The following is a 23,072-nucleotide window of genomic DNA, read 5'->3' as shown; positions in this document are numbered from 1 at the left end:
ATAAAAATCTATTTAATTATTTTATCCACGGAAAGCTAGTGAGAGGATATCAGTTCAGATTATTTTGTCCAACTACTTTTTCCAAGGTCATGGCAGAACTTTGGGATCAACTTTAGTTTCATTTATTTGTTTTATTATTATTTATCATCTATTCATGTGTTATGCAATATGATAGTTAATTTAGAATTTGAGTTTGAATCATAGTGCTCAGATTCTGTGAGTGTTTTTATAATACCAAATACCTATTTTTGTATATTAAAGTTTTGTATCCGTGAGTTCTAAAAATGCGCATTTTCTCACAACAAACTGTGTCCTATTTTATTTGTAGAACATTATTCATGAAGAAACTTTGCACATCTTCATTAACTAGCCTGCCACAACTATAAAAAAAAAATTTAAACACATTGATTAATTTAATGTTTCATTGATGAAAAAGTAAATAAGACATATCCATGTTTACAATGAGTTCTTTATTATATAAAGGGAGGATTAATTGGCAGTTGTAGATATGGTGATTAAAATGGCAAGATTTCTCTGCATTCAACAATGATTTGTAGATTGTTCAGGGAAACAGCAAAGAGATCACTCTTCCCAGGGGCTCATGTCGGTGTCGATGGCCACACAGTTGTAAGCAGCATAACGTAGCTTCTCCTCACAAACCTTTGCACTGCAGGACAGAACGAACAAGAGGAGAGGAAAGGATGGGAGGCAATAAATACAACATGGCTTACAATAAAAAGCAGTTTTTACGAAAAGTTCATAACAGCTCAGAGCATTATATGATTATAAGTGTAGAATTATGAAAGCAACTGGTATTTAACGTGTGTCTTGCTATAGCACTACAAGTGTAATCAGGCAATGCATACAGTACATTTTAACACAATTGTATAGTAACAGATTCTGCATGTACAAAACAGAAGGTTAGTATACCTTGGGTAGTTGGGCAAATAAAGAGTGCTGGAACATGTGGAGGACTGTGGAAGTGCATCAGTCGTTTCAGAGCTAAATCAGGAAACAGAAAAAATAATAGTCATGTTCCATTATAAGTTTTCTAAATTAGCTATTTTGATATCAATATCAAACAATAATGTTTTTGTACATTTTCTGTTTAAGGGATGAACTTGCACTCACCCTTGTTTGTCGGGAAAGACGTAGATAGGCGCAGGTAGACGACTTCTACCAGTTACAAACCTAAGAAACCTGCTGCGATCCTCTGAAAACAAAATTCAAAATTGTTGTTTATTTTCAACACAACCAATACACCAAAACACTTGTCAGACTTCAAACGACACAGTGCATATGCCATGTTGTAAAAGACATTCACTACGATAGACATACTCTGTAAAATGTTGACAGATAAACAGCGAACTGACCATTGGTGAAGTTCGTCAGTGCTTCCCATAAGTTTTGCACTCTAATGTCACTTTGTTCCAGGTCCTCATAGCGTGCTGGTGGGGAGATAGAAACAACATTGATGCATTCAAATGATGTAGACTCCTTACTACAATATTTCAATCAAACACCTACGGGGCTTTTCCCTCACTTAATTTACAGCTTGGCTTAGCAATTACAATGTTATTTTAACAGATTGAAACAATGGCCAAAACAATGAAAATAAGACTTCTTAATAAATCCAGAATTATTCTAACTTGTTTTTGTGAGCATGTTAGCATGCTAATGCTTAGCAGGTGAACTGTAATGTTTATCATGTGTAGCATGCTAATGTAGCATGTTAGCAAGCTAATGCTTAGCAGGTGAATTGTAATGTTTATCATGTGTAGCATGTTAGCATTCTAGATTTGCTAATTAGCAGTTAACACAAAGTACAACTGAGGCTGATGGGAATTTCATTAGTTTTGCAGGTATGTTTACAAACAAAAGTATTGGACAAAGTGACATTTTGACCTGATAATGGCGCTAGATTTAAAGTTTAATGGATTATCATCATCATCATCATCATCAGCTAGCATGACTAAAAACAAACGAAAGTGTAACTTCTTCAACCAGTACAGAAAATGTGTTTACTGTCAAAGACGCTGAGATAAATTCTAAGCTGGACACTCACTGAGTCGTTTCAGGGCCTCCACAGTGATCTCAGGGTCTCCACACACTTTCTTCTCTACTTCCTGCCAGGTGAGCAGGTCCAGCACCGCCTGAGGAACCACCTTTAGCAGCCCCGCCTGCATGGCTGCAATCTGCAATACACATACAGACAATGAGCCACATGCACATACTTTAGAACTCTATACACACACCATAATCACTGGATGAGTTTATACTGAAGAATAAAAGCTAACCACACTTGGAGTACCAATGTTAGAAAGGCAGTCCCACCTGCTGCCTGCTCTCCTCTAGCCGAGCCTTCTGCACCAGCCGGACAAACTCGCTGCGGTCCTCGTAACGAACAGCCACGTTACTGCCGCCGGGGACGAGCTCCACCATCTGGCTGTCGCTCAGCAGGCTGGTATACACCAGCTCGTCACCAAACCTGAACTCATACGTCTCCTGGTCCATGTTCTCTATGGCCTCCAGCAGGTTTACCTGAACACACATTGAAAATTTTACTTGAGGCAATGACTAGGAAAATAAAGATAAGTGGCCACACCAGACCATTAAAGTAAATTAGTAAAGTAAATTGAAATCTGTGCAGCCGATTAGGAACCAAGCAGAAATGAAAATAATATAAAGTTTTATATAAAATATTGAGAATGACAATTCTTTTACCAAAGATATTTTGGATTCAGTCTGTATGAAACTCAGTCTGCAGAGCCTTACATTTACATTACATGGTAAGTTAGTGTAATAATTTGAATATCCTCACCAGCACAGAGTCTACAGCTGGGAAATCTTTACTCCAGCTGACAGCCTCCCCAGTCAGCTGCTTCCACACCAGCCCAGGCAGAGCCAAGACCTGCAGGGTTGGACACAGAAGAAGCCAGAAAATCAAGTTACTACATCCACCCATTCTTACTTTATAGTGATGTTAACAATGTCCAGTTGGTGGAGAGTGAGCATCACTCACCAAGAAGTCTTTTCCTCTGAGAGCAGCTCCCATGAGCTGACCTATCCACTCATACTTGTGGAACTCTTTACAGGACGGATTGGGGACGTAGTAGTCTCTGGCCTCTAAGGAGCCCTGAGAGACCAGCAGGTAAAGAAAAAGCCACAACCAATGAGAACACTGTCAAATCTTTACTGCGTGCAGGCAGTGCTGCTGAGTGATTACCTGGTTGGATGTACGGCTGAAGAATGGCAGAGGCATGGGACACTCAGCTGAGCTGGGGCAGAGCTCCTCAGACATGTCAGCCAGGCTGTCCCGAAATCCACCGCCCTGGTCAATGATTCCCTCTGCAATGAACTTACATTCCCACCACTGGTCATACCGAGCGGGCCATCTGACAAACCAAGGGGAAAGATGGTACGTTTAGATTTTAATGCTATTAAGTTTCACTCATATTCATGCAAAAAAATAATCTGACAGAGATGCAAGCCTTAAAATCCAAACCTATAATCCAAAGTTTTCTCAAATTTGTCCGTTGGCTTGAGGCCTTCATACACCTGCAATGACAAAATGAAAATCATAAAGCAACAGTAAACTGCTGCCGATGAAAAGTGACTCATGTTTCCCCAGAGCAGAATCCCCAAACGCTCCTTTTTGTATAGATACATCTTATCACACAGAAGGAAGAGGTGTCACCACTCAGAAAGTCTTTTATACCTGATTGAACACCGCGTTCTTGCAGCTGGTGTCCAGAGAGGGGTTGTCTCTGTGCTCCATGGCCAGACGTCTGTTGATGTAGAGTCGGGGCATGAAGTTTGGCTTATTGGTCTCAGAGTCCTTCAGGCACTGTGTGATGAGGGCTGAGCGGCGTTTGGACAGCAGCAGGAACTGCTTTATGCTCTAGAGGGCACCAACACAAAAGTAAATAGATTGAGAGACAGACAGACAGACAGTTTATTAGACACATGACGAAGGGAAATCAACTAGTGTGGGTGGGAAAGTATTAAATATTAGTGAGAAATTTCTTTGTCTAGCATTTAATCCAAAACTAATATATCTATAGAACATGTTGCTTGCACCGTTTTTTGTCTTTTCTAACATGATTGTTTCTTTGTTGTGTACACTGCAGCACTGAAGAAATGCAATGTGGCTCCACTCTATACCACAAATATATAAATTCTACCGTGATTGCGACATTTTGTGTTTTGAAAGGTTCTCAATTAAATTTTTATTTTTGATCTCTGAGCCCTATTCAAAACACTGTTTAACTGCCATTTAGTATAAGCCACCCAGTGTGTTACCGTTTTGTATTTTTACTATAAATCTGGTAAGAACAACAGTTTGGGGCTTATTGCTGCTTATTCAGTATCAGTCTTGTTTATTTGAAAAGCTTCACTATGACTCACTTTGATCTGGTTGAAGGTGCCCAAACTATAGTCCCAGGCCGGTACCAAGTGTGGGAGCACACTGTCCAGGAGACAGATGAACCTGCAGAGAGTGAGACAGAAGAAAAGAACCAACACAAACACTGAGAAATGCGTCATGCTTACAAGCAATAAAGGTAATCAGAGCACTGCATCTGACTTGTATTTCTGAAATTTAAATAACTTTGGAGTTGGAATTTTTTTTAACTTTTTGAACATGAACTGGACTTCAGTCCACTAAAAAGCACCACAATGGGGTGATACATATTTAACTTTATGATATTTACTATGACTGGAAGAACCCTGACAGAAAGATGAATGTTACCTCTGGATGATTAGTGCTCTGCGGTACAGGACGTCTGGGGTGTTGCCCTGCAGACGGGGGTAGCGCACCAGGTTAGAGGACAAGAAAACATCAGCGTTCAGACCCAGGTCTCTTTCACATGACGACTTGATCTTCAAGCCTCGGATCCGGACGTCTATCCCCTCATCTGTAGAGCCAAAAACATTGTCATCACTATAGCAGCTTTTACAGCTACGGAACCACACAGAGTCAGATGAAGTGTTTAAAATGGCAGGAAATATCTGGCTAAATTAACACAGAAACATGTAAAAAAGCCTTACCTCTACATTCCTCAATCCGAACCTCAATCACAGGCAGGTGAGACGTCATATCCTCCAGCACACATACTTCTCCAATCAGGTTGCTAGGGGCAAAAAAGAGAAGAGGTGGCTCATAGCAACTGTAGTCAAACAGACTATGAAATACGTTAATTCCTGGTATTTGTCAACTTACTACAGATTTATTGGCTCGGCGTGACAGGCACATATGCTTCAAAATTACAAATTACACAAAAAATAGTCTAATCTTTTATTTTGCTGCTTTTATCAAGAGAAAATACAGATTCTTCAGCAGAGCATCACATTATTACATCACATTATTAACAGGGCTAGAACAATATATCAATATTATAGTAGATATTGATTATGATAATTCATTTAATGCACAAAATAATATCAAAAGATGGTTAATTATCATAGGATTTCCCCGACTGAGACAATGTGTGGGTCATCTTCATAATAAAAACACACACAATATTGTCTCACAATGGCTTTGTTTATAAAACTAGTGGTATTAGCTTTCATTCTGCAATAAGAATCATATCTTTAAAATTGAAAGACTTTGTGAAATATGTTGACGAAATCCAATTTAAAAGGCTCACTCATCTATGGTGACATCACTCAGCTTCTTCAGGTTGTCTCCCTCTCCTCCAAACACTGTGATTCGCTTGGGCATGTAGTTGTCGTCTGTAGAGTCCACCGTCAATATCAGTTTACTGGAGAGCAAAGGGAAGCATGCTATACACAATAAGGATATGTCCACATACCGACAAGATCAAAGTTCATATGAGAGGAACATGAAATAAATTATGGAAGTAAGATTTGGGTGTGGTGTCACTAAGAAACTAAACAAAAGTTAGGTTAGATCTTTACACTCTGCCCACAGAGTCGGATCCTAATTTAGAATATAATCAAAATATCCCAAATACAAGTTGAAATATGTAGATGATATCAAGAAATAACTAATAAAATTGTTAAATACAGCATTATAATGAATAACGTTGGAACACTTGGTTGCTTAGCAGCTTCCTTACTTGACCACAGTGCCTCTCTTCATATGTAGGCGGATCCATCGTTTATCATCCTTGCCGTCACTCTCCCAGAAAGTTTCAACATCGCCGTCTGTCAGACGGCTCACCACTCCGCTGGGATCCTCCTTTCAGCAAATATCAAAGTAATTTAATGCGTAAAACTATTCCCTGACTGACTTGTAATTACAATTTTTAACAAGGACTCAATGTATCTATCTATCTATCTATCTATCTATCTATCTATCTATCTATCTATCTATCTATCTATGTGTGTTGCGCCTGCTCTACCCACTGAGCCAACCCAGCTACACAACTTTATTCTAATAGCTTTGTCTTTACTCAATCTACACAGCTGCAGATTTCAAATTTCCATATCACTAACTAAAACCCTGTATTTGAAAGGATTGACTGTCTAGACTGTTTGGAGGAAGAAAAACAAAACCAGACTAGGTCAAAACCTAGTAAGTGCCTGGGCCATGTATGGTCAATGTGATTAAACAAATATATATTTGTTTAAAGAATACATTCTGAACAGGATTAATTCATTAATTGATTGATTTATATTTTAAATACAACTAAATGTTGTTTCTAGAGCAGCAACAGTAAAGTTAAGAACAGCAAAATCCTGGGCGCCCAGAGAGCTCAGTTGGTAGAGCGGGCGCCCATATATAGAGATTTCGGTCCCAGGTTCGACTCCGACCTGCGGCCCTTTGCTGCATGTCATTCCCCCTCTCTCTCCCCTTTCATGTCTTCATCTGTCCTGTCAAAAATAAAGGCTGAAAGTGCCCAAAAAATAATCTTAAGGACAGCAAAATCCTTATATAATCTCAATAATATTTCCCTGTATTTCATTTAAAATGTCAGTCAAATAAATGATATTCCTGACATCAAAATACTAAAGAAAGAATAAAGACAGTCACTATTAGAAAACAATTGGGAAAAAAAAACGTAATAATTTTCTATTAAACTTTTATGTAAAATCAATGAATTACACATTAGCAATCAAAATAGGTGTGCTGTATGAGACCAATTTGGTATAATTTGTAATACTTTTTTACTTACAGGTGCTTGTTAGCACGGAGGTATTAAAAATAACATTGGTTTGTGTCAAGTAAAGAGTAATTTATTGATGTAAAAATCAGCCTCCAGTGGTTAAAGTCTGGCTGTAACCACCATAGAGGACTGTTAGCGCCTTTTCATTTCGAAAGAGCAACAGCCAATGGGGAACGACCAACACTCACTCTTACCAATGGCGCTCCTTTTCCTACAGCCGGGGCACAATCCGAGCGAGAAGTGCTGACGAGCGGCGAGAGTGGAGCATATCTCTTAAATGGAGGGGAAAACATTTGCCGGCGGGAGGAAGCGTCCCCATAAACAAAGCAAGGATCTGTCAGAGTGATCAAGGTTTAATGTGTCATTAATCTTTGACGAGATAACGATGCCACAGAGAAAACAAAATACAAGCAATCTTGTTAAGTATATTTTATGGCATTAGATCATTCAGTTGTAATAGCCCTGTTGTGTTTGAGTCAGCCATTTGCCCGAGGTCGGTGTATACCACTTTTACCACTTGAATTGTGCGGGTCATTTGGCGTATGCGACGGCTGATATGCCTTTTAAATGGTGTGCAGACTCTGCCTTCTCTGTGCACCGTAGGCGTATGCTGGCGTGGTAATGGTGCGGAGTGACAGACTGTCGTGTTTATTGGGCAGCTGCTCTGCGGTCCAGCCAGAAATACAGAAATACCTGAGCGCAACTGACTCACCGAACATGAAGAAACATCGATGCTGGTCACGCACTGCTTCAAACTCCCCAGGATCTCATCCTCTTTCTCTATGTGGTCATAGAAGTAGTGCACCAAGTCCTTGTCACATTCATATACCCAGTTGGGGGGAACATACCTTGAAGATTTGAGAAAACAACAGCTTAATTTGACAATCTGCTGCGCTCTTAACACAACCCAAAAAAACGTCTTCTTGACTCTCTAATCTGATTTATAACAAACATGCTCACCTTAGCTTCTGGACGGCAGCATCATCACACTCAGCGATTTTGGGTTTGGAGCCGATGTAAAGCGCATTCTCCACACTCACCACCTGCTCCCACCTGTTGCAGGGCTTGTGGTCGTAGCCGAAGAGCTGCTGTTGTCTGCTGATGGTCTCTGGTGATTCCACCGGCACCAGCCTGTCGCCTCCCTCTGTGTGTTTACACACCAGGATCCAGCCTTCCTCCAACTCCTGACCCAGACGGTGCTCCTCCAGCTGCTCCTGGACACAGAAATGGATCGTTATGTCAACATGCGTTTTCCCATCACATTTAAAATCATCAAAACTCAATTAACAGATAATAAAACCATCCTAGTGTAAGAGGGACAAGTAGGGTTGTCCTTGAGCAAGACACTGAACCCCAATTGCTTCTGATCAGGCCAGCATCTTGCATCCACCTAGCTTACCAGGGTGTCCCATTTCACATATCTGCATTATGTCTTATGAGTGTACTTGTCTTTTAACTTTTGTGAATAAATTGAACTGAAGTGAACATGGTAGCTCCGCCACTGCCAGTGTGTGAGTTACGTCCCCCTCAATATTTTAAGCATGTTCATTTTTCCCTCTTAATAAAAACACTAAAAGTAGCAGAGGACTTATGTTTTAAAGAACCGCTAGAACGTGACTCATTGACACAACAATGCCTTCGGTAAAGTAGGGGGCAGTATGCAACCTTATAAGCAATGGATGCAACCTGCCATTAAAAAAGAAAGAAGACAAACAAAACAAAAGACACAAAGGACATGTGTGTAGACGGTCTTTGCTCTTAGTGAATGACAAATTGTAAAGCATATGGTTCTTCTGGTCGTCCATTTAACAAAATGGCCTACTCAGGTGTCAAACTGGAACTTTCAGTGTGACTTGAGCCAATTGTGGCTTGAAAATGGCATCCTTATTTACTGAAAAAAGTGAATAAATCTTAATGTGTAAAGAAAAGAGAATGAGCCTTAATCAGTTGCATTTGAACCTGTTCATATTTGTAATGTTACAAACTTGTCCTGCCTTTTTATTTTCAAGTTTTCAGAATTCCCATCCATACATTCAGCTATTATCTATACTGACATATCTGTACTACTTAAAAAAAGATAGAAAAGTCCATGACATTTTGTACAATTTAAAAATAGTTTTGCGTTAACTATTGCAGGCTGGGCGCCCGGATAGCTCAGTTGGTAGAGCAGGTGCCTATAGGCATATAGAGGGCCAGGGCTTGACTCCGACCTGCAGCCCATTGCTGCATGTCGTTCCCCCTCTCTCTCCTCTTTCCTTTCTTCAGCTGTCCTGTCAATAAACAAATAACCCTGGTCATTCATACTAGACACCCATTTGTTCGAAGAGTAAATTAATGTAATGTAGTGCATTTAGTAAAGTAGAGTTATGGCAGGTCTTACAGCAGAATTGGACAGGTTGAATTAGTTTAATGGCTCTGGTTCAGTGACTGTAACCTGACACAAGGAGACATAAGCTTACCTTATTGATTTTGACCCACAGGCCCTGGCTGTTGCAGTATTCCTCCCCTGTTGTCCGGATACAAGTCCCTTTCTTTGGTTTAATGTTGTATTTGCATAACTTCTTAATGTGTGGAGTCTGGTGTGGACTCTCAAAGACGGAGACAAGCGTTTTCCCGATAGTGGATCCTGCTGTAGATGCTCCGGTGGACCCGGAGGAAGTGGACGATGAATCCTTGCAGATTTTGTAGCACACCTCATTGGGGACATAACACAGACACTCCGGCAACGGCTCGCTCCTCTTGAAACATTCAATGCACCTGTTCAGGAAGCGGATCCTGCCGAGCAGCAGGTGAGGGTTGTCGCCCAGAGACATGATGACGATGATGATGGAGGGGACAGTCAGCAGCTCAGCAGCAAGTCAGCTGGCATTACACCACTGTCCTGCCTTTGTTTTCCTGCCTGGTCCTGCGGTATGCACCTGTCAAAACAAAGCAAACAAAACCGAATATTCTTGAGAAACAGTGCATTCAATAAACAGCAGCCAAATCCTGTGACATAAATCGATTCCCAGCTCTCTTTTACCTGAGTCTAAAAGAAAACAAATCTATTAGCAACCAAAGTCCACTGACACACAGTAAGACACGTATTGGCTCCTTCTAAACCAGGGATCTTCAACTTTTTAGGCGCCTCAGCTAAAAGAGAGACGGAGCAGGGAACCTCTAACGATATTGTTTAAAATGTAAGCCTATATTAAACTTCGCCTACAAGGGCGTGTCGGGCGGCCCAAAGCCTATAGCCAACATGGCCTACCTTTTTACGGTGCACACAATTCTAAGCTATTAAAATAATAATTACTAACTTATACAGTCTATAATTCATAAACCATGTTTTAAAGTTAAACATACGTGGAAGGCACAGTGAATCCTGAACTGTATCTGCGGATGGCTACAGGCCAGTAAGCCGATCATCAGTTGTGTAGCTAGCTACTTTAAATGTTGTTTTGTTTTTTTCACGAATATACCGATTTGACTTGTGCTAATAATGTTGTATTCATATTAATGTACATTTTCAGACATATTTTAATTTGTGAAAAAGAAAAACTGCAGTAACTCTGAGGACCCTCTCGAGGTCGCTGGCCCCCTGTTGAAGACCTACTGTATACTCTAAGTAATAGATAAATAAGTGAGTCAGCTAACATTAGCAAGCTAGCTAGCTAGTTGTCAGGTACCTTAAATTAGTGTATCCTGGGACGTTTACTATAACGCTAGCTGTTATCCACAAAACCATGATATTTTTTATCATAGGTTCAGGAAATAAAATGTTAACGTGTTATGAGCTAAATGCCAAAGTCATGTGTAGAATCAATAATAACGTACCATTACAGCAGATTAGTATTTTTGTGTGGACCGTATATCACATATGCGTGTGGAAGTCTTGGGTGGACTCTTCGCATTAATGACAACGCGGAAGCGCATAAAGACTTTTGCATTGGACCTTTGACCGTAGCTAGATATAATGGTGCGTTCCAGTTTGTTTGTTTTTTTCTTTGGTGCGTTCCAGTTGAACTGGGAAGTCGGAATTTCCGACTCCCCAGGTTCCCAGTCGAAAATGTCAACAGTTTCCTTGTATTTCAAAATAAAAGCTTACCACTGAATTCATTAATCCTTCATTCTACATATTTAAAAAGGTATATTGTTGTTGTATTTTCTGACATGTTTACAAACAATTATAAAATTCAGCCGTAATGCACACGACAGCTCAATTTTACCCAGTAGAAAATCAATGTAACGTTAGCGTAAAGATAATGTAAAGAATCTGAGCCAGCCAGTGTAGAAGAACTGCAGCAGGGTGAAAACGGGGACATTCATGTCCAGTTTGGGATCCTTGTATCCTTAGTCAGGGTTCAAAATTGTCAATCAATCACACAGAAGAAATAGGTCTGGCTATGCGGAACTACACAGAAGGCAAAATAAGAGTAAACAGCTAAAGTAACTACCTGCACAGATAAAAATAAAAAAAGTACTCAGATCTTTTACTTAAGTAAAAGTAGCAATACCAAAGTGTAGAAATACAATTAAAAGTCCTGCATTCAATTTCAATTTAAGTAAAAGTACAAAAGAATTAGCATCCAAATATACTTAAACTACCAATAGTTAAAGTACTCTCGTTATGCAGAATGGCCCATTTCAGAATAGTGTAGGCCTATATTATATTATTTGAATATAATTATTGTGCTGATAGAACATTATCCATGAAGATAGAATAAATAAATCAATCCATTTAATGTTTCTTTCAAGAAATAATAACTAACCCAAAGCCATGTCCGTGTTTCCATCTTTATTATATACAGCAAGGATTAAGAGGCAGTTGTGTAGATATGGTTATTAACATGGCAAGTTTTCTCTCCATTCAACCATGATTTGTAAAGTGATTGTTCAGGGAAACAGCAAAGAGATCACTCTTCCCAGGGGCTCATGTCGGTGTCGATGGCCACACAGTTGTAAGCAGCATAACGCAGCTTCTCCTCACAAACCTTTGCACTGCAGGACAGAACAAACAAGAGGAGAGGAAAGGATGGGAGGCAATAAATACAACATGGCTGTCAATGAAAAGAAGTTTTAAAGGGACGGTTAACTCTCAAATCAAAAACACTTACTTTTCCTCTTATCTGTAATGCTATGACCTGCTCCAAAACTCAACAGCAAGAAAATCCAGAACCCATGACCCGGTTACTCAAGATAATCCACAGACCTTGTTGTGAGCAACTGTTTTCTTTCTACCAAACTACACCCGCCAAATGTAGCAAGCGTACTCATGGAGTAGGACTCGTCCTCCTCAGCAGAGCTGTAACTGACGCTAAAGCTCAGTGTAGGGGGATGGCATTATTGTTCACATATTGCGCAGTCATGAGCACAAGTCTTTCTATAAGTACGCCTAAGCAGCAACATCCGGGCCGGAAAATTGAAGCCAAAAACTTGCATTCTTTCTAATGGCAACTTGATTTAATACCCGAGTAAACAGTTCTGAATGAGTTTATAGTCTCAATCAATAGTTTCAAGTCTTCCATAATACAGCAGGATGTTTATTTTGTAAATGATGGTCCCATTTAGAGTAGAATAGACGATAAAGCAAGGTACAGGATAGTCACTTAGCAATGTTGTCCATGGCACTGTGTTCATTAAAAAAAAGTGAACTTGTTTTGGGGCGTTGTCCATATTTTTGCCTTAAACTTTGACCCTCTCAGTGTGTGTTTTCAGGCACTAAGAGCACCATAAGCCGAGTACCATCTAGTTCCAATATATTTGAGAGAAGGCAGACATCTCTACGGTCGATATCTCCAACAATGTGCAACTCACACCAAAACAATCTAGACTGATGAATAGCACTACAGGTAAGAGGAAAAATATGTATTTTTGATTTTAGGGTGAACTGTCCCTTTAAGAAAGGTTCATAAGAGGTCAGGATATTTAACTTGTCTTGCTATAGCACCATGAAACAAGTGCAATCAGGCAATGCATACAGTACATTTTAAACACAAGTAACAGATTCTGCATGTACTTTGTACAAAACAGAAGGTTAGTATACCTTGGGTAGTTGGGTAAATAAAGAGTGCTGGAACACGTGGAGGACTGTGGAAGTGCATCGGTCGTTTCAGAGCTAAATCAGGAAACAGAAAAAATTAACAGCATCATGTTTCTGTTTAATTTTTTCTTTTCTGTAATTTTTTTTAGGTATGAACTTGCGCTCACCCTTGTTTGTCGGGAAAGACGTAGATAGGCGCAGGTAGACGACTTCTACCAGTTACAAACCTAAGAAACCTGCTGCGATCCTCTGAAAACAAAATTCAAAATTGTTGTTTATTTTCAACACAACCAATACACCAAAACACTTCAAAACAGACTTCAAACGACACAGTGCATATGCCATGTTGTAAAAGACATTCACTACGATAGAAATACTCTGTAAAATGTTGACAGATAAACAGCGAACTGACCATTGGTGAAGTTCGTCAGTGCTTCCCATAAGTTTTGCACTCTAACATCACTTTGTTCCAGGTCCTCATAGCGTGCTGGTGGGGAGATAGAAACAACATTGATGCATTCAAATGATGTAGACTCCTTACTACAATATTTCAATCAAACACCTACGGGGCTTTTCCCTCACTTAATTTACAGCTTGGCTTATTAATTACAATGTTATTTTAACAGATTGAAACAATGGCCAAAACAATGAAAATAAGACTTCGTAATAAATCCAGAATTATTCTACCTTGTTTTTGTGAGCATGTTAGCATGCTAATGCTTAGCAGGTGAACTGTAATGTTTATCATGTGTAGCATGCTAATGTAGCATGTTAGCAAGCTAATGCTTAGCAGGTGAATTGTAATGTTTATCATGTGTAGCATGTTAGCATGCTAGATTTGCTAATTAGCAGTTAACACAAAGTACAACTGAGGCTGATGGGAATTTCATTAGTTTTGCAGGTATGTTTACAAACAAAAGTATTGGACAAAGTGACATTTTGACCTGATAATGGCGCTAGATTTAAAGTTTAACGGATTATCATCATCATCATCATCAGCTAGCATGACTAAAAACAAACGAAAGTGTAACTTCTTCAACCAGTACAGAAAATGTGTTTACTGTCAAAGACGCTGAGATAAATTCTAAGCTGGACACTCACTGAGTCGTTTCAGGGCCTCCACAGTGATCTCAGGGTCTCCACACACTTTCTTCTCTACTTCCTGCCAGGTGAGCAGGTCCAGCACCGCCTGAGGAACCACCTTTAGCAGCCCCGCCTGCATGGCTGCAATCTGCAATACACATACAGACAATGAGCCACATGCACATACTTTAGAACTCTATACACACACCATAATCACTGGATGAGTTTATACTGAAGAATAAAAGCTAACCACACTTGGAGTAGCAATGTTAGAAAGGCAGTCCCACCTGCTGCCTGCTCTCCTCTAGCCGAGCCTTCTGCACCAGCCGGACAAACTCGCTGCGGTCCTCGTAACGAACAGCCACGTTACTGCCGCCGGGGATGAGCTCCACCATCTGGCCGTCGCTCAGCAGGCTGGTATACACCAGCTCGTCACCAAACCTGAACTCATACGTCTCCTGGTCCATGTTCTCTATGGCCTCCAGCAGGTTCACCTGAACACACATTGAAAATTTTACTTGAGGCAATGACTAGGAAAATAAAGATAAGTGGCCACACCAGACCATTAAAGTAAATTAGTAAAGTAAATTGAAATCTGTGCAGCCGATTAGGAACCAAGCAGAAAAACGTTTTATATAAAATATTGAGAATGACAATTCTTTTACCAAAGATATTTTGGATTCAGTCTGTATGAAACTCAGTCTGCAGAGCCTTACATTTACATTACATGGTAAGTTAGTGTAATAATTTGAATATCCTCACCAGCACAGAGTCTACAGCTGGGAAATCTTTACTCCAGCTGACAGCCTCCCCAGTCAGCTGCTTCCACACCAGCCCAGGCAGAGCCAAGACCTGCAGGGTTGGACACAGAAGAAGCCAGAAAATCAAGTCGCTACATCCACCCATTCTTACTTTATAGTGATGTTAACAATGTCCAGTTGGTGGAGAGTGAGCATCACTCACCAAGAAGTCTTTTCCTCTGAGAGCAGCTCCCATGAGCTGACCTATCCACTCATACTTGTGGAACTCTTTACAGGACGGATTGGGGACGTAGTAGTCTCTGGCCTCTAAGGAGCCCTGAGAGACCAGCAGGTAAAGAAAAAGCCACAACCAATGAGAACACTGTCAAATCTTTACTGCGTGCAGGCAGTGCTGCTGAGTGATTACCTGGTTGGATGTACGGCTGAAGAATGGCAGAGGCATGGGACACTCAGCTGAGCTGGGGCAGAGCTCCTCAGACATGTCAGCCAGGCTGTCCCGAAATCCACCGCCCTGGTCAATGATTCCCTCTGCAATGAACTTACATTCCCACCACTGGTCATACCGAGCGGGCCATCTGACAAACCAAGGGGAAAGATGGTACTTTTAGATTTTAATGCTATGAAGTTTCAGTCATATTCAGGCAAAAAAATATCTGACAGAGATGCAAGCCTTAAAATCCAAACCTATAATCCAAAGTCTTCTCAAATTTGTCCGATGGCTTGAGGCCTTCATACACCTGCAATGACAAAATGAAAATCATAAAGCAACAGTAAACTGCTGCCGATGAAAAGTGACTCATGTTTCCCCAGACCAGAATCCCCAAACGCTCCTTTTTGTATAAATACATCTGAAGAGGTGTCACCACTCAGAAAGTCTTTTATACCTGATTGAACACCGCGTTCTTGCAGCTGGTGTCCAGAGAGGGGTTGTCTCTGTGCTCCATGGCCAGACGTCTGTTGATGTAGAGTCGGGGCATGAAGTTTGGCTTATTGGTCTCAGAGTCCTTCAGGCACTGTGTGATGAGGGCTGAGCGGCGTTTGGACAGCAGCAGGAACTGCTTTATGCTCTAGAGGGCACCAACACAAAAGTAAATAGATTGAGAGACAGACAGACAGTTTATTAAGGCTCTGACACACCAACCTGATTATCGGCCGTTGGACAGTGTGGCGAGGTCGGTGACTCAAGTCTGTTCGGTGTGTTCTGTGCAGTCGTCAGTCGGAGGAGCCGTCGGCATCCATTTTGGCCGATTTGACATGTTGAATCGGCCAGTGGGCAGTCGGAGTCAATGACCAATCTGATTGGTGGATTGCTAGCCCTTGACCAGCGAATTAGTGCTTCTTCCACAAGAAGAAGCCCGAGAGCTGACAACGCCAGTATCTTCTTATTACTAGCAATCATATTTTCTTCCGTTCAGCGAGTAATGACAACAACGATCCTTCTTGACTACTATCAACACGCTCTGATGAAAACAATAACTGACGACGGCGTGCTCTTTGTTTACTAGGTCGACAGTACAGATTAGCGCCGCCTGCTGTTATGGAGAGACGTATTATGTCTCGCGCACGCGCAGAACGTATGCTCAAGTTGGCATTGCTTCGGTGTGTTCCAAGGCACTTTTTTGAGAGAAGGGAGCCGACTGATCAGTCCGACTGCATTTTCTGCAGACGGTCGGCCGTCGGGTTGGTGTGTCAGAGCCTTAAGACACATGACGAAGGGAAATCAACTAGTGTGGGTGGGAAAGTATTAAATATTAGTGAGAAATCTGTCTAGCATTTACTCCAAAACTAATATATCTATAGAACATGTTGCTTGCACCGGTTTTTGTCTTTTCTAACATGATTGTTTCTTTATTGTGTACACTGCAGCACTGAAGAAATGCAATGTGGCTCCACTCTATACCACAAATATATAAATTCTACCGTGATTGTGACATTTTGTGTTTTGAAAGGTTCTCAATGATGTTCAATGAAACTTATTTTAGATCTCTGAGCCCTATTTAAAACACTGTTTAACTGCCATTTAGTATAAGCCACCCAGGGTGTTACCGTTTTGTATTTTTACTATAAATCTGGTAAGAACAACAGTTTGGGGCTTATTGCTGCTTATTCAGTATCAGTCTTGTTTATTTGAAAAGCTTCACTATGACTCACTTTGATCTGGTTGAAGGTGCCCAAACTATAGTCCCAGGCCGGTACCAAGTGTGGGAGCACACTGTCCAGGAGACAGATGAACCTGCAGAGAGTGAGACAGAAGAAAAGAACCAACACAAACACTGAGAAATGCGTCATGCTTACAAGCAATAAAGGTAATCAGAGCACTGCATCTGACTTGTATTTCTGAGATTGAAATAACTTTGGAGTTGGAATTTTTTTTACTTTTTGAACATGAACTGGACTTTAGTCCACTAAAAAGCACCACAATGAGGTGATAAATATTTAAAGGGATACTTCACCAATTTAGCATTAAGCTTTGTATCAGTAGAAACACAGTAGTATTTTTGAATGACCGTGCTTCCCTCCCTCATGTCCCCCTGAGACGAGAGATCGCTGTATTGTGGGTCTGGAAAAAAATCTTCCTCTGGTCAAGATTTTTTGACCAGAGGCAATGGACTAAAGCCAGTAGTAGGAGCTACTTCTGCATGTTTTCAACCCGCCCATAGGGGGTTGGACTGTCGTCTTTCTCCGAGCATTACCGAAGCAAAACGAGCGTCAGCTATCTTGGATCTTCGCTAAACTTTCTCAGCAGAAAACTTTTACAACAATTATGTGCATTCAAACTACCGCACATGTGTACCACCGGGATACATTTGGTACAGATTGGAGAATATGCAGGACACTTTATTACAGACGGAATACTCAACACACTACGCGAGCTTCGCCCGCCTGCTATGGAGACCAGCGGTGGTGCTCGATGCCTCTGGCCGGTAAAGGGACATCATAAGCGGGGAACGCTGAACGAGTGTGCTGGTGGAAAGCTAACGCTAGCCGGCCACCTGTTCCTTTAATCCTGCTTGTAAGTGTCCGCTCATTAGACAACAAACTGGAGTACATCCAACTTCAACAAAACTCCCAATGCGAATTCAGAGACTGCTGTGTTTTTGTTGTTGTGGAAACATGGCTGAACAACGTTCAGTGTACCAGACTAGTGTACCGGACTATCCAGCTACCAGGCCTGCTGCTCTGTCGCCAGGTAAGACTAGTGGAGGTGGGCTGTGTTAACACGGACTGCCTGGTGCAGAAATGGGGTGCTTGTATCCAACTAACTGCTGGTGGAGTTTGTGACTGTTAAATGCCGACCATTCTACATTCCATGCAAATTTACGGCTGTGTTTATACTCTGTGTTTACAGCCCACCAAGCGCTAATGCTAGTATGCGTTAGCTGAACTTTACGGAGCCTATAATGTGTGTGCACTAAATGTTGTAAAAAAAATTTCACATTTCTACTACATAAGTGACCCAATTTAAAGATATATTCATCTTTCCAATGGTGAAATATCCCTTTAACTTCATGATATTTACTATGACTGGAAGAACCCTGACAGAAAGATGAATGTTACCTCTGGATGATTAGTGCTCTGCGGTACAGGACGTCTGGGGTGTTGCCCTGCAGACGGGGGTAGCGCACCAGGTTAGAGGACAAGAAAACATCAGCGTTCAGACCCAGGTCTCTTTCACATGACGACTTGATCTTCAAGCCTCGGATCCGGACGTCTATCCCCTCATCTGTAGAGCCAAAAACATTGTCATCACTATAGCAGCTTTTACAGCTACGGAACCACACAGAGTCAGATGAAGTGTTTAAAATGGCAGGAAATATCTGGCTAAATTAACACAGAAACATGTAAAAAAGCCTTACCTCTACATTCCTCAATCCGAACCTCAATCACAGGCAGGTGAGACGTCATATCCTCCAGCACACATACTTCTCCAATCAGGTTGCTAGGGGCAAAAAAGAGAAGAGGTGGCTCATAGCAACTGTAGTCAAACAGACTATGAAATACGTTAATTCCTGGTATTTGTCAACTTACTACAGATTTATTGGCTCGGCGTGACAGGCACATATGCTTCAAAATTACAAATTACACAAAGAATAGTCTAATCTTTTATTTTGCTGCTTTTATCAAGAGAAAATACAGATTCTTCAGCAGAGCATCACATTATTACATCACATTATTAACAGGGCTAGAACAATGTATCAATATTATAGTAGATATTGATTATGATAATTCATTTAATGCACAAAATAATATCAAAGGTAGTTAATTATCATGGGACTTCCCCGACTGAAGGCAATGTGTGGGTGATTCTGATATTACAAACTGACACATATAAACTGAAATATGCTCACGAAATCCAATTTAAAAGGCTCACTCGTCTATGGTGACATCACTCAGCTTCTTCAGGTTGTCTCCCTCTCCTCCAAACACTGTGATTCGCTTGGGCATGTAGTTGTCGTCTGTAGAGTCCACCGTCAATATCAGCTTACTGGAGAGCAAAGGGAAGCATGCTATACACAATAAGGATATGTCCACATACCGACAAGATCAAAGTTCATATGCGAGGAGCATGAAATAATAAGTCATGGATGTAACACCATAAATTATTCCCATTTTAATACAGCCAAATTTAGGTGGTATCACTAAGTAACTAAACAAAAGTTTGATCCAACATGTGTCTTTAGAGAAAGAACTGAGACTGTGTGAATGTAATCTGGTCTATTGTCAGCTCAGTTCAGCTTCCGGTCAAAAACTTACTGTGTGAATACATGAGTGAGTGTCTGCCCACAGTCAGTTCCTAATGTAGAATATAATCAAAATATCCCAAATACAAGTTGAAATAAGTAGATGGCATCAAGAAATGACTAATACAAATATTAAAAGTACAGTAAGTAAGTTCAGGGTTTGTATTACAATGAATAATGTTGGAACACTTTGTTGCTTAGCAGCTTCCTTACTTGACCACAGTGCCTCTCTTCATATGTAGGCGGATCCAGTGTTGTCCCTGCATGCCGTCACTCTCCCAGAAAGTTTCGACATCGCCGTCTGTCAGACAGCTCGCCCCTCCGCTGGGATCCTCCTGTCAGCAAATAAATATATATAAGTAAGTAAGTTATTTTATATGTAAAACAATTCACTGACTGACTTGTAATTACAAGTTTTAACAGGAGATAAACAGACTGAATGCTTGCTTGCCTTTAATGCTCATACCACTTTATTCTAATAGCTTTGTCTTTACTAGAAAATCTACACAGCTGCAGATTTCAAATATCCATATCACAAACTAAAACCCTGTATTTCTTTTGATGAGGAAAAAGAAAGAAATACAAATACCTGAGTGCATGTGACTCACCGAAGATGAAGAAACATCGATGCTGGTCACGCACTGCTTCACACTTCCCAGGTTTTCATCCTCTTTCCCTATGTGGTCATAGAAGTAGTGCACCAAGTCCTCGTCACATTCATATACCCAGGTGGGGGGAACATACCTTGAAGATTTGAGAAAACAACAGCTTAATTTGACAATCTGCTGCGCTCTTAACACAACCCCAAAAAACGTCTTGACTCTCTAATCTGATTTATAACAAACATGCTCACCTTAGCTTCTGGACGGCAGCTTCATCACACTCAGCGATTTTGGGTTTGGAGCCGATGTAAAGCGCGTTCTCCACACTCACCACCTGCTCCCACCTGTTGCAGGGCTTGTGGTCGTAGCCGAAGAGCTGCTGTTGTCTGCTGATGGTCTCTGGTGATTCCACCGGCACCAGCCTGTCGCCTCCCTCTGTGTGTTTACACACCAGGATCCAGCCTTCCTCCAACTCCTGACCCAGACGGTGCTCCTCCAGCTGCTCCTGGACACAGACATGGATCGTTATGTCAACATGCGTTTTCCCATCACATTTAAAATAATCAAAACTGAATTAACAGATAATAAAACCATCCTAATGTAAGAAGGACAAGTAGGGTTGTCCTTGAGCAAGACACTAAACCCAACTGCTCCTGATCAGGCCAGCATCTTGCATGGTAGCTCTGCCACTGCAATGTCAAACTGGAACTTTCATATATTTTTGCAACAGTGTGACACTGAAAATCTGCTTTACGGGCTTATTTGGTGCAAAAAGTGAAAAAAAAACATAATGTGTAGACAAAAGAGAATCTGAATTAGTTGCATTTGAAGCTACTCATATTTGTCACGTTACCAATGTAGTCCTGCATTTTTATTTTTTTAAGTGTTCAGAATATCTATCCATCCATCCAGCTATTGTCTATAACAACATATATTTCGGAGGAGACTCCAACGAGAGGAGACTGTGGAAGAAACCTGTGCAATTATGCCAGGTCTTACAGCAGAATTGGACAGGTTGAATTAGTTTAATGGCTCTGTTTCAGTGACTGTAACCTGACACACGGAGACATAAGCTTACCTTATTGATTTTGACCCACAGGCCCTGGCTGTTGCAGTATTCCTCCCCTGTTGTCCGGATACAAGTCCCTTTCTTTGGTTCAATGTTGTACTTGCATAACTTCTTAATGTGTGGAGTCTGGTGTGGACTCTCAAAGACGGAGACAAGCGTTTTCCCGACAGTGGATCCTGCTGTAGATGCTCCGGTGGACCCGGAGGAAGTGGACGATGAATCCTTGCAGATTTTGTAGCACACCTCGTTGGGGACATAACACAGACACTCCGGCAACGGCTCGCTCCTCTTGAAACATTCAATGCACCTGTTCAGGAAGCGGATCCTGCCGAGCAGCAGGTGAGGGTTGTCGCCCAGAGACATGATGACGATGATGATGGAGGGGACAGTCAGCAGCTCAGCAGCAAGGGGCGTCAGCTGGCATTACACCACTGTCCTGCCTTTGTTTTCCTGCCTGGTTCCGCGGGGATGCACCTGTCAAAACAAAGCAAACAAAACCGAATATTCTTGAGAAACAGTGCATTCAATAAACAGCAGCCAAATGCTGTGATGTTCAGCTCCCTTTAATTTGAGTCTAAAAGATAACAAGTCCGCTGACAGAGTAAAAAAAAAAAAAAACAGTATCGGCTCCTTCTGTACCATAACGAGTGAGTAAGTGAGCTAACATTAGCAAGCTAACGTAACGTTAGCTAAATTAGGTGTTTGGTAAATTAGTGTATCCTGGGACGTTTACGATAGCTTTTATCCACAGAACCACGTTCATTTCAATCAGAAGATAAGGAAATACATGTTTTAATGAGATAAAAGGCAGAGTAATGTCTACAATCAGTATAAACGTACCCTTACTGCCGAGTAGTATTTTAAATGTGAAACTCTTCTATCGGTGTGGACTTCTTCGGGTATCTGACAACGCGGAAGCGCATAAGAGACTTTTGGCCCTCTCCAACTTCCGTCGTTTGTATTTCAAAATAAAGGTCTCACCGCCGAATTAATGAATGTTTTAATATTGTGGTGTCTCATAAATATACGTATATATATATATATATATGGTGTTATCTGCCATGTTTTTACACAACTGTCCTGTGCATCAACATCAATGTGTCCATCATGGTTGAACTTTACCTAGTAGAAAACCTGTCATCTGAGTGTAAATGAATGAGCTAACTACGCTTATGCTCTTTTCGGTTTACAGGCCACGTGGATTCAAGTACCACCACTGCAGTTTTCTTAGGTTCTGTGTTCTCTTAATACACCCAGTACAGTACAGTTTGGAGGAATTTATGTATTTCCATTGAATACTCATGCTCTAAGTACATGTCAAAGCTTAAATGTCAAAGCTGTGTTGCACCAGGGATCTTTTAACGCTACACTGTCTTGTCCTGCCCTGGTTGCACCGGATTGTTGAACTCTCTCTTTTCTACAAAAAGTATACCTCGTTGTAAGCAGCAACACAAGTATCCCTAAAGTACCAAAAGTAGCTACTAATTTTGCAGAATGGCCCATTTCAGAATAATATAATATTTTAATAGGATTATAATTATTGATGCATTAATGTCTTAATCGCTTTAATATTGCAGCTGGTAAAGGCAGACCTTATTTTAACTAGCTACTTAATTTATGGGTAGCTTAAACTATACATCATAATGTATTACTCGATTATATT

The 23,072-nt window shown here is 41.0% G+C and overlaps 2 protein-coding genes across 3 annotated transcripts; both read right to left on the bottom strand.

Annotated features, from left to right (window-relative positions):
- Positions 1 to 451: 451 nt before the first annotated feature.
- LOC120567730 (E3 ubiquitin-protein ligase HECTD3-like) lies at positions 452 to 11,156 on the bottom strand. 2 transcript variants are annotated; one of them, XM_039814705.1, is made up of 20 exons: positions 10,947 to 11,156; positions 9,590 to 10,048; positions 8,091 to 8,344; positions 7,843 to 7,978; positions 6,081 to 6,202; positions 5,649 to 5,762; positions 5,050 to 5,132; positions 4,751 to 4,916; positions 4,408 to 4,489; positions 3,719 to 3,901; positions 3,506 to 3,558; positions 3,227 to 3,395; positions 3,023 to 3,136; positions 2,822 to 2,911; positions 2,335 to 2,541; positions 2,066 to 2,195; positions 1,374 to 1,448; positions 1,132 to 1,213; positions 931 to 1,002; positions 452 to 667 (listed from the first exon to the last, which is right to left on the bottom strand). In XM_039814705.1, exons 2-20 carry the CDS (start codon positions 9,941 to 9,943, stop codon positions 583 to 585), a joined length of 2,571 nt encoding a protein of 856 aa, XP_039670639.1. In that variant the 5' UTR covers positions 9,944 to 10,048; positions 10,947 to 11,156; the 3' UTR covers positions 452 to 582. The 2 variants fall into 2 exon arrangements, with proteins under 2 accessions (XP_039670639.1, XP_039670640.1); XM_039814706.1 differs by having other exon boundaries at positions 6,081 to 6,199.
- A 736-nt stretch (positions 11,157 to 11,892) lies between these two features.
- LOC120567729 (E3 ubiquitin-protein ligase HECTD3-like) lies at positions 11,893 to 22,362 on the bottom strand. The gene is made up of 20 exons (XM_039814704.1): positions 22,250 to 22,362; positions 21,419 to 21,883; positions 20,592 to 20,845; positions 20,347 to 20,482; positions 19,952 to 20,073; positions 19,369 to 19,482; positions 18,854 to 18,936; positions 18,555 to 18,720; positions 17,148 to 17,229; positions 15,881 to 16,063; positions 15,681 to 15,733; positions 15,403 to 15,571; positions 15,199 to 15,312; positions 14,998 to 15,087; positions 14,523 to 14,729; positions 14,254 to 14,383; positions 13,565 to 13,639; positions 13,320 to 13,401; positions 13,156 to 13,227; positions 11,893 to 12,110 (listed from the first exon to the last, which is right to left on the bottom strand). Exons 2-20 carry the CDS (start codon positions 21,770 to 21,772, stop codon positions 12,026 to 12,028), a joined length of 2,571 nt encoding a protein of 856 aa, XP_039670638.1. The 5' UTR covers positions 21,773 to 21,883; positions 22,250 to 22,362; the 3' UTR covers positions 11,893 to 12,025.
- Positions 22,363 to 23,072: the final 710 nt, after the last annotated feature.

Source organism: Perca fluviatilis, chromosome 11 (assembly GCF_010015445.1).
Source record: "Perca fluviatilis chromosome 11, GENO_Pfluv_1.0, whole genome shotgun sequence".
NCBI lineage: Eukaryota > Metazoa > Chordata > Actinopteri > Perciformes > Percidae > Perca > Perca fluviatilis.
The sequence above is the reverse complement of the archived record's forward strand: the minus strand, read 5'-3'. Positions and strand labels throughout refer to the sequence as shown.

What these genes read in the sequence shown, in the direction of transcription:
- LOC120567730 (XM_039814705.1), bottom strand. Translation starts at nt 9,943, where the DNA reads ATGTCTCTGGGCGACAACCCTCACCTGCTGCTCGGCAGGATCCGCTTC. An exon ending in AAGAGAGGCACTGTGGTCAA is followed by an intron (nt 5,763 to 6,080) that starts GTAAGGAAGCTG and finishes TTTGCTCTCCAG; the next exon opens with TAAACTGATATTGACGGTGG. An exon ending in AGTGATGTCACCATAGATGA is followed by an intron (nt 5,133 to 5,648) that starts GTGAGCCTTTTA and finishes TTTTGCCCCTAG; the next exon opens with CAACCTGATTGGAGAAGTAT.
- LOC120567729 (XM_039814704.1), bottom strand. Translation starts at nt 21,772, where the DNA reads ATGTCTCTGGGCGACAACCCTCACCTGCTGCTCGGCAGGATCCGCTTC. An exon ending in TGTGGGTCAAAATCAATAAG is followed by an intron (nt 20,846 to 21,418) that starts GTAAGCTTATGT and finishes GTCTGTGTCCAG; the next exon opens with GAGCAGCTGGAGGAGCACCG. An exon ending in AAGAGAGGCACTGTGGTCAA is followed by an intron (nt 19,483 to 19,951) that starts GTAAGGAAGCTG and finishes TTTGCTCTCCAG; the next exon opens with TAAGCTGATATTGACGGTGG.